The 10,771-nt window shown below is 44.8% G+C and overlaps 2 protein-coding genes across 4 annotated transcripts in view; one reads left to right on the top strand and one right to left on the bottom strand.

The window, feature by feature from the left end:
- LOC110317500 (protein CutA homolog) overlaps positions 1–1,153 on the bottom strand; it is an 18,242-nt gene extending 17,089 nt beyond the window's left edge. For both annotated transcript variants that reach the window (XM_021191944.2, XM_029536650.1), the window contains exon 1: positions 1,004–1,153. In XM_021191944.2, the coding sequence (XP_021047603.1) occupies positions 1,004–1,069 (66 nt within the window). In that variant the 5' untranslated portion in view covers positions 1,070–1,153. The remainder of the gene's footprint in view (positions 1–1,003) is intronic.
- Positions 1,154–4,669: 3,516 nt separating this feature from the next.
- Psmd5 (proteasome 26S subunit, non-ATPase 5) overlaps positions 4,670–10,771 on the top strand; it is a 15,906-nt gene continuing 9,804 nt past the window's right edge. The window contains exons 1-5 of one of the 2 annotated variants that reach the window (XM_029537024.1): positions 4,787–4,874; positions 7,435–7,698; positions 8,407–8,551; positions 9,291–9,404; positions 9,743–9,871. In XM_029537024.1, the coding sequence (XP_029392884.1) occupies positions 7,604–7,698; positions 8,407–8,551; positions 9,291–9,404; positions 9,743–9,871 (483 nt within the window). In that variant the 5' untranslated portion in view covers positions 4,787–4,874; positions 7,435–7,603. Of the gene's footprint in view, positions 4,875–7,434; positions 7,699–8,406; positions 8,552–9,290; positions 9,405–9,742; positions 9,872–10,771 lie in introns of both variants that reach the window. The other variant, XM_021193330.2, reaches the window with a different exon arrangement.

The raw sequence follows: 10,771 nt of genomic DNA, 5'->3' as shown, positions 1-10,771 counted from the left end.
AAAAAAAAAAAAAAAAGATACTTTATATCTTTTATCTTTGCTATATATCTTTTCTAATTTTATATTTATATAAAATATTATATGTATCTGTTCAGTTATTTCTTACTTGGTCCAGTCATTATCCCATTTTTCCTTTCTTTCTTTCTATTTTGCTTTTTTTGACAATCTTGCTAAGTACCCTTGGATAGCCTGAACTCATTATGTAGACCAGGTGAGCCTCGAACTCGCAGGGATTTTGTTGCCTCAGCCTATGCTGGGATTACAGACCAACCATGTGGGCTCCTTTCTCTCTGTCCTAGAGTATTTACGGTGGCCTTTAAGAAATGAGTCACAAAAAAAAAAAAAAAAAAAAAGAAAAAGAAAAAGAAAAAAAAAGAAAAAGAAAAAAGAAAAAAGAAAAGAAAAGAAATGAGTCACAAATCCAGGATGAGGCAGAGGAAGCCGCACCTAATCCTGTGTATTACATTTTCACCAACCTAGCATTAAGGAATCTGTAAAACCCTTGAGATTAACACAACTTTCAGCTTATACCTTTTTCTGGCTACAAATCCAGAACTTAAAAAAAAAATCCTCAAATAGATTTACAGCAGCTTTTTACAGTCCTGCCCTCATAACCATTGGCAGCTACTATGCTACCTTCGCTATCTCGCTATCTCGGACATTTCGGAGATGAGATAGCAGCCTGCGGAAAGCAGGGGTAACTGCAATAGGCAAAGACCTTATAAACAGGGCTTAGGAGACTGCACCGCAAGCACTCTCCCCGCGTAGAGCACAGCCCCACTTATCCCCCACGGCAGGTGTGAGAGGGTGCTACTAACACTGGACGGCCTCCTGGACGGGAAGGACTTCCAAGAATCTCAACTGTTCTCCCACAAACCTGCCCACACTACAGACCCCGAGAGCAGCGAAGAGAAAATACCTTTCCTTCGGTTCTTTTCCCTCAGTCCCCAGGCAAAAGCTTCAGGCGGGCAAGGAGGACGGTACAATCAACCCGGGCACTCACCAGGAGGCATGTAAGGACGAGCCTGAGGGAGCCCGGTGGAGGGCACCGTGATTCCGGTCTGTCCATGGTGGTGGTGGGGATTTAGCCCTAGGCAGCAACCGTGAACTACAACCTCAGGTAGGGTGCGGGCTGGGAGGCGGGCACTGAAGCCTAAGCGGCAACCTCCCCGCCCCCCTGCACACACCTTTTTCCAGGACACTATCCAGCTCTGCCCCTCCCAGCGGGGCTGGCCAGCGGACTGCCAGCAGGCAGGAAAGAAAGCCGCTTTCTGTCTGTTTGGTTTTACCGCCCACTAGTTACACCTCTCCTGAGCTTACTTTTCAGAGCTACTGTTCTTACAAAAACTAATGCTACTTTTCCTTCCTATTCATGTAAACAAGCCACATAGGTAGACAAAGCCTTTCTTAGGAAACAAAACCTTCTGAAACCCCAGCTCACAAAGCCTGAACACACAGATAAAATCCTTCTGTAAACAGGCCAAAGCCACCCACAAACACCGACAACTGAGTCGCACACACTCATCGAACTGCCTTTCTGGCCATAAAGCCTACAGTTCTAGTGTGCCAGAGGCAGAGGCAGGTGGATCTCTGTGAGTTTGAAGCCAGCCAGATCTGCCAAGCAAGTTCCAGTAACAACACAGAGAAACCCCATCTCGAACCACCCCTCAACACACACACACACACACACACACAGAGAGAGAGAGAGAGAGAGAGAGAGAGAGAGAGAGAGAGAGAGAGAGAACCTGTACCCCAGTGAACTCATTTCTCTCTTCCCAGACCAGTTGCTCTGGGACGCCTTTCCTAGAATTCAGCCCAATATCATCTTTTAACACACATCATACACACTTAGAAGCATCCCAATGGGGGGGTCTGCCACAAACTGGAAAAGCAGGAAGCCAGCAGCTGAGTATTGTCCTTCAGGAATGCAGAATCCTCCATTGCTAGAGTTGCTAACTTTTTGAAAACTATTTTATTCTGTGCTTGGAGAAATGGCTCAGTACTTAAGAACAATTGTTGTTCTTCAGAGGACACAGGTTCAGTTCCTGGAATCCACATGTCAGCTCACAGTCAGCCATAACTGTTCTAGGGGATCCAACACCTCCATAGGCACCAGACATACGTTCAGGCAAACACTCACACACATAAAAGTAAAATCATCTAAAAATATATACTCTTTGGATTCTATATATTTTTAGTTCTTTGGATTTTTTTATAAAGAAAGTTACTATATTTTGTCCATTTATTTATTTATTTATTTTTAAAGATTTGTTTATTATTATATCCAAGTACATTGTAGCTATCTTCAGATGCACCAGAAGAGGGCGTCAGATACCATTATGGATGGTTGTGAGCCACAATGTGGTTGCTGGGAATTGAACTCAAGCAGTCAGTGCTCTTAACCACTGAGCCATCTCTCCAGCCCCCATTTATTTATTTAGTGTATCTGTGTGGTTCTGGCAATGTGCCATGTTGCACCTATAGCAGTCAAAGACACTTTGCATTAAGTCTGTTCTCTCAAAAACCATGTAGTTTTGTCCAAGGAACTGAACTTAGCACTTGCCTGCTAAGCTATACTGCATTGGCTCAAAGATTCCCTTTTTTTCTTTTTCTTTTTCTTTTTCTTTCTTTTTTTTTTTTTTTTCAAGACAGGGTTTCTCTGTATAGCCTTGGCTGTCCTGGAACTCACTCTGTAGACCAGGCTGGCCTCAAACTCAGAAATCCACCTGCCTCTGCTTCCCAAGTGCTGGGATTAAAGGCATGCACCACCACTGATTTCCCGGCTGATTTCCAAATTTTTAATTTAGCTCTTCGATGTGACATACCCTAATTTGACAATGATCGCAACTCCAGACACAGGGAAAGAGACACAGCATAAACTGGTTATGGAACTGTTTTGTATCTAGATTATTCTGGTGTGTGTGTATGAGAGAGTGTGAGTGTGTGTTTTAGTTCAACAAAATAGACACTTAGCCTGGTGAGTTTGATCCAGAGACATGGCTCATTAGGTAAAGGTGCTTGTCACCAAACCTGAAGAATTAAGTTCAATCTCAGAACCCAAATGATGGAAAGAGAGCAAGTTGCCCTCTGACCTCCACATGTGTTGTGGTATGTGGTATGTGGCACTTAGACTATGTGCCAAGTGTGCCATTCAGAAGACAATGTGTACAAGTCAGCTCTCTCCTTATACCATAAAGAATGGGACTCAGGTCTTCAGCTTGACAGCAAGTGCCTCTACCTGCTGAGGCATCTCAGGCCAGGATCCATGGCGATTGCGACCAGTGAGGGCTGAGGCCTAGCATGGGCAACATCCACTTTGCTTAGAAGCATCTTCAATCTGTGGTTGCAGGGGTCGGTCTTCTTGCCTATGGATATAGACTCTTAGCTCACTTTTCCCAATATTATTTTTAACCAAATCAATTCTCCATTCTTTTTAAATCTTATCAGCTCTAGGGAAACCTGTGAGGCCTCTCACAACATACTCCTAAGTTTCTCCCAAGCTTTAAGAATGGCTGGCTATGTGTCATTTTTTTAATTATTATTATTTCTTTTATAACTACTAAAAGTAGTATAAGGCTGCTGTGTTACTTAAGTGAGGTGAGTTTTCTTTTTCAACACAGTGAGCAAAGTAGTCAAATGTCTTCTTAATAAACTAATTCCTGAATGTCTCGAAAATACTATGATCCAAGGGCTACAGAAAACAAGCCCCTGGGTGTTTGGGGGGCTGAGGGGGAGTCTGAATGCCTGGGACTTCTGTTCAGAATCACCAGCACCTTTAATTCAAGAGCTTTCTCTGCCAATTAGCTTCTAGGCTTCAAGGGTACAATAATCGAGAAGTAACGAAAAGAGAAGGCAACGGTTAGTGACACTTCTCCGTGTGCATGACATAAAATGGGGACAAGGGTAGTTTAACCTTTTCCAAAAGACGAGTGGGATTAGAGTCTTTGTAAAGTCGCAGAGTTTTATTTTTGTCACCTGAGTCCCTGACACACGCGCGCGCGCGCACACACACACACACTTTCTGTATCTTTGTCTCTTTCCGTAAAAGTACAGGAAGCCATGCGTTCCAAAACAGACTCATCTCCTTGGCACAGGGGACCAAATGAGGTCTACATCTCTGACCAGACATTCCAAGGCTTGAAACGGTTGTCAACCAGCTTGTAATGGTTCTTCTCCAACAATCCCGTGTTTCCAACAATCCCGTGTTTCACTGACTGCTGTGTCTGCCCTTCGGGTGTCTACGTCACGCGCAGACTCCCGAAGATGCCGGAAGCTTCCGGCACCTCGGCCCCAAACGTCTCTGAGTCAGGCCTTCCATTGGCTGACCGTCAAACCGGCGCCCCACGTCCAAGTTATGCACGCCGGTGTCCAAGTGTTCGGGGACCGTGTGCCTCATCTTGATGGCCACCTGAACTCGGATTCGGGTTCCCTCATCCCGGTTCCGTCACGGCGGAGAGCGTGCACAAAGCCCCTTGATCCCCCGCGCGATCTCCTCCTCACGGCTACCCCGGCCGCCGCAAGCCCGGCAAGCGCAAGACTCCGGGTCTCAAAGAAAAAAAAAAGGGCGGGGACCGCGCTGAGGAAGGATCTCGCGAGACTTGACAGATCTGCGGGGGGAGGCTACGCTCCGTAAGGTCTCGCGAGATTCAGAGAGGCGCTCTGGGACCCTGGTAGGTGGGCGGGCAGACAGGCGCCAGGAAGATGGCGGCGCAGGCTGTGTCGCTCCTGCGGGAGGTGGCGCGGCTGGAGGCGCCGCTGGAGGAGCTTCGTGCGCTGCAGTCGGTGGTGCAGGCTGTGCCGCTGCACGAGCTTCGCGAGCAGGCGGCGGAGCTTCGCCTCCGCCCGCTGTTCTCCTTGCTTAACCAGAACAATCGGTGAGAGAAGCACGGGGCTTGGGCGGGTCGGGATGGCTGCAAGGGTCTTTCGGAGAAAAGTCAAGGTTGTCCCAACTGCAGGGCATGCACAACTGTGTGTTACCCGGGTCTTGACGGTTCTCCTCTTCCGAAGGGATCTGCTGCTGGTACTGTGGCGGGATCCGTCGCACGCCTTTTAATGCCAGTATCCAGTGAATGCTTGTCCACTGGAATTAAGATGTACGGAATAACAGATTTGTGAGACAGCAAAACTTTAAAGTAGGAACAGCCATATTAATAAATCATTAAGGACATAGATTATTGCTGCGTAACGTTGCGCGGCCGATCAGTGTGAGTATGAAAGTGTTGAATGTGAAAAAAAGGAAAATTGTGAAGCTTATGTGTAAATTAATCCACTATATACCCCTTACAAGTGAGACTAAACTGCATGGCCCAGGATTATATGTAGAAATTATTAATGTTGCAAGTGGAGTTAAAATGTTAGGATTGATTAATATGCGTCTATAGCATTAAATTAGAAACGTCTTGTATTTGGTAACTTGATCATTTAATGTGCTTTTTATATTTGAGTTTTAATTTGAAAAGATAGTGAACTCCAGTCAGGCAACACTGAATGCTTTCAGTGTGCTCTCTTCTCTTCTGCCACGTCTCTTCCTCCTGCTACATCTGCTGAGTTGGTTTTAACAATCAGTATTTTAATGGTTATTTTCCTTTTCTGACTAACCCTCACCCTGCAACCAGAACTAATGTCTCAGGTCAGTTGGCTTAGCTTGTGTGAAATCATGGTTGTGTAGTTTGGTATTTGCACCCTTCCTGGTAGCTTTTCAGTCTGCTTTTCCAGGCTAGACGCCTTCATTTACTCCACTGAGCGCATCTGTTCCACCACCCTGTTAACACCACTAACGTTCCTGGAGCGTGACTTGCACTTTCTGAACTCCTCTCACACCAGTTCTACTGACTGGGGACCAGCCGATGTGCCATCTCCCCAAAAAGTCTTTCTCCAGCTGCAAGTGACACCATAATGACATCATTTTTCTGTTTATAATTCTGGACACCTTTCCCTTGTTAGAGTTCTGTGTGTGTGTGTTTGTGGTTTATATGATTTGTGAAGACGAGAACCACATTTGTTCCTCTCTGCATTTGCCCTGAAGCACAGGACAGGAAATACATGCTAAATACAAGATGAGGCCTACAGCCTACAAAGAGGGTACTTACTGGGTCCAGTTTTTGTTGTTTGTTTGTTTTGCGATAGGATCTTGCTACCTAGAGCTGGTCTCAAGCTCTGTGTGTAGCTCAGGCTATCTCCTAGGGCTCCTCCCTAGCCGACTTTTCATATTGAAGGTGAAAAGACTTAGAAAAATCATACTGCAGGTTGGCAACAGGAACCAAAGTTGGGAAGTTTGGGAATAAAGTAAATGGAAAAGACAGCTTGCTGCGACCTGGGGTGGTATGCTAGGAAGCAATTTGAATGAGCATTTAGAGCTAGATATGTACTATATATGGTGGTTGCAATTTGTTGGAGTGATTCTTCTCTGATAGAATTGTAGTCTCCACAGTACACTACTGTTACCTTGGCTAGACCACATAAGAGGTTGTGTTGATTCAGGTTCTAGTTTTGTTGCTGTAAATCTGCGATCTTGACGCCTTGAATGAGGGAAATTTAGCACCTAAGATCACTGATACGAACCATAGAAGTCCAGCAAGAGTGACTGACTTTTACTACCTTTAGCTTGTTTGGCAGTTAAGGATCACATAGGACCTGCGACAGTTTGTACACAATACACTTTAAACCATCACTGCTTTTAAAAATTCTTTTAGAGAGAGAGAACAAGCATGTGTGTGCTCACTGGAGTGCATGTGTGGGAACAACTTCAGGGAATCTAGCTAGTCTCATCTTCCAATTTGTTGAGGCAGGACCTATGGGGGTCTTTTTGTTGTTTATTTTTTCCCCTTCCCCCCCCCCCCACTTCCTACCCCTCTAACCACCCATCAGACTCCTGGCCAGTGGCTCTCAACCATCCTAATGCTACAACTCTTAGATACAGTTCTTTGTGTTGTGGTGACCACCAACCATAAAATTATTTTTGTTGCTACTTCATAACTGTAATTTTGCTACTGTTGTGAATTGTAGTAAATATCTGTGTTCTGGTTGTCTTAAATGACCCCTTGTAAAAGGGTCAGTCCACTCCACAAAGAGGCTGTGACCCACAGGTTGAGAACCTCTGCTCCAAGCTAGCTGGGCCTGTAAGCATCCTGCGATTCTACTGTCAGGTGCATAATACTATAATGCAGTGTTTCCTGTGGGTTCTGCAAGTCGTCAGGCTGGCTTTGTGAGCCTTTTCACTGAGCCTTCCAGTCTCTCTAGGGAATCTGGGAATCCCAACTCAGCTTCTCACTTACATGGCAGGTGCTTTACCCACTGAGCATCTCCCAGCTCAAGTGTGCTCATGTGTAAGGCTTTTGTTTTGTATTCATATTGCAGTCTTGGAAAGTTAGGCCAGTTTAATTCTGTCCTGGCATCAGACATAAATTAACCCATTTATTTATATTGTCTATTAAGAGGCAAGTAAATTGTTCAGGAACAAGATCCATACCTACAGCAAGTCGTCAAGTTCGGATTGGTTTACCTTTCAAGTGTCCCCTCTTCTCCACCTTTGCTGCTGCTCTGATTTGCTCCTTCATCGCCTCCACATCCATCAGCTGCTTTCTACTGGGACAGCCTCTCTGTCATGCTGCAGAGCGGCCTCTCCTCTTCCTTCTTCGTGCCTTCTTTTGTTCTTTCTGTCACCTTGGCCTTAGGGGTTGGCCCAGGACTTTGTACATGGTATGTGTATGTGTGTGTTCCACCTCTGAGTCCCACCTCAGCCCCAAGAGATAGCTGTAAGCTAGCTGTCCTTGTGTCTGTTCTCTGCTTAAAGCCGCTGCATCACTGGGCATTGCTTCTCTGGAAAAGCCGCGGATGGCATAAAAACCTCTTAGTTTTGTTTCTTGCCCCTCATCTTACCCTCTGCCATCTCTACCTTCCCCAGCTTTGAGCACAGCCATGACGTGCTCCAATACATGCAGTATTAGTGCAGCATTAGTGCAGCATCTGACTTCTCTGTGTGTTCTTGTGTGCTGCACCTTCCTCTGCTTGAAACACCTTCCTAAACCATTCATTCCTGGGTCTTCCCGAAAACTTAGTCCCGCGTTATTGCTTCTGGAAGCCTTACCCATACCTTGCAAACTTACTTTTAATCTGCTACAGCTTCTATCCCTAGCTTATAGCATACATCTCTACTTTGTCTATCTTATTGTGTGCATGTCTTCTATTAGAGTGACCTTTCTGAGGCTAGACAGTATGTCCTATCTGTCTCTGTAGCCCCAGCACAGGCATTGCAAAGAATTTAGTGCAGATATACACGAAATGCCTAATAAGTGACTAGAATCTGCTTCTTTGAAGAAAATCTTCAGGAGAAATTGTCTCTTTAGGTGTTAGGTTGTTCTCTCCAGTCTGACATGATATGAATGAGATCTGTGCTGTCTCCTTTAGGGAACAGACTGCTTTGTGTGTGTCCATTCTGGAGAGGTTGCTCCAAGCTGTGGAGCCAATTCACTTGGCCAGGAACCTCAGGCTTGACCTGCAGAGGGGACTGACTCATCCTGATGACTCTGTAAAAACCCTCACTCTGTCCCAGGTATGGAATTGTAGTGGTAAATGCAGAAACATTTAAGTCACTCACTGAAGCCCTTGGACGCGCCAGGTGTGCTGCCACTGCTGTGCGAGTTCACGAGATCAACCTGTAAGGAGCTCCTAGACTGTAAAAACTGGGTTTTCAGTGTTTAGAAGTTACTTTGCTATATTATGTTGTATTGGAGAAGCTTGAACCAAGTGTAAACTTCGCAAAGCCAACACATTATAATAGTGGCTCTCATCCTGTCAGCCAGTCATCATAGCATTTGTGTGATGCGCTGCTAGACAGTCTGCAGCTTTCCCTTTTCCTCTCTAATCTGTGTATTCAGTTTGGGGTGGGTGGGAGAGTGGTATTTACTCATTCCCGAATATATGCCAGAGACTGTAGCATTGTAGCAGGTACTTTGCCTCATCCATTTAATCTTCTTACTGCCTTAGAATTAAAAATTGTATTCTTATTTTTCTAATAAAAAAAATTCAAGCAAGGTAATTTATCCAAGATTTGTACAACTAAAAATCGACATGCTGGTTTGCCTCACCTGTCCACTCTTTACCCACTGTTTATTGTTCCTTTCCACTTAAAAGCTTGACTATACCCTGTGTGTGTTTGGCTTTAGTGAAGTTGTAATAATTTGTGTGATAGCTGTAATAACTACTTGTAATAATTACACAGTAAAAAATACAAGTATCCTTTGTTTGTGTGTTCTATTTGGGAAGAGTGTCTCTGCTTTTTTTTCCCCCAGATTGGAAGAATTGTTGAAAATTCAGAAGCTGTTACTGAGATTCTGAATAATGCTGAACTGTTGAAACAGATTGTTTATTGCATTGGTGGAGAGAATTTATCTGTTGCTAAAGCGGTGAGTTCACTAGAGCCCTCCGCCCACTGTGCAGACGTTGGTGTCCTAAAGTCAGTGGAGACGCTTGGTGCGTGGTTTGTAGGGTTAAGGTGGAAATGAACCTTCAGCCTTGTGTAAGTGGTGTCGGAAACAGCAGTGAGCTCCTAAGACACATGTCTGTGTCATCTGTCACGCTTATATTTGGTTGTTTAGTGTTTTCCAGTTATAAATAAATAACAGTAGCAAAAATGGGAATACCTATCGGATTGGGGTATTTTATGTACTAATTTTGACATCAGGCTCAGGAAACAGATAGAAATCTTCTGTACTTTGTGACAAATATTTTCTTTCTGTGTAAGGCTATTAAATCCCTGTCGAGAATATCACTAACCCAGGCTGGACTGGAAGCTCTATTTGAAAGTAATCTGCTGGATGATTTGAAAAATGTAATGAAAACAAACGACGTTGTTCGGTACAGGGTCTATGAGGTAAGAGTAACAGCACACTTCCAGTGTCTCCAAAACAGTGGCGTGCATCTACAGAGGAAGCCAGGGGACTCACACACACATTCAGTGAATAGATGGTCTGTTGGATCCTGTATGCTACGACATGGTGCTTACAATGTGTTCATGGCCTCATGTGAGACAGCCTTAAACATACTTCCAGTGTGGTGTTTACACCTTCATGTGTTTACACTTGGTGTGTAGATATGTGCATGTCGAGCCCAGAAGTCAGTCTCATTCCTCGGGTCTGCCTTGTTCTTTAAGGCCTGGAATCCACTGATTACACTAACCTACCTGGCTGGTGAGCGCCAGGGACCTACCCAGCACTGGGATTACCACTGCATGCTACTACACCTGGCGTTTTTAACATGAGTCCCCATGCGTGCATGTATGCACTTTAATAACCGATTATCTTAGCCCCAGAGCTACTAAGTAATACAATAATCTTATATGTTGTTAATCTTGCTGCTGAAGATGGAAGAAGTATTTGACCCTGTCCACACACATAAATAAGAAGCATATCTAAAAATGAAGCCACATGTAACCTAATTCCCTCCCCGCACTTACCTGGGGACTCTGACTTTGCATGCTCTGGTTCCCTTGTCTCTTTGTTCTTGGTTCAGTGCTCCTTACTAGGCTTGTTTGTTGAAGACCGAGAGAGTGAAATAAATCCCATCGCTGCGGCACATCGTGCTCAGGCAGACTTTATTCTTTTTTTTTTTAAAGATTTATTTATTTATTATATGTAAGTACACTGTAGCTGTCCTCAGACACCCCAGAAGAGGGAGTTAGATCTTGTTAAGGATGGTTGTGAGCCACCATGTGGTTGCTGGGATTTGAACTCTGGACCTTTGGAAGAGCAGTTGGGTGCTCTTACCCACTGAG

Source organism: Mus pahari, chromosome 3 (genome assembly GCF_900095145.1).
Source record: "Mus pahari chromosome 3, PAHARI_EIJ_v1.1, whole genome shotgun sequence".
NCBI lineage: Eukaryota > Metazoa > Chordata > Mammalia > Rodentia > Muridae > Mus > Mus pahari.
This window is presented reverse-complemented; position numbering and strand designations above follow the sequence as displayed.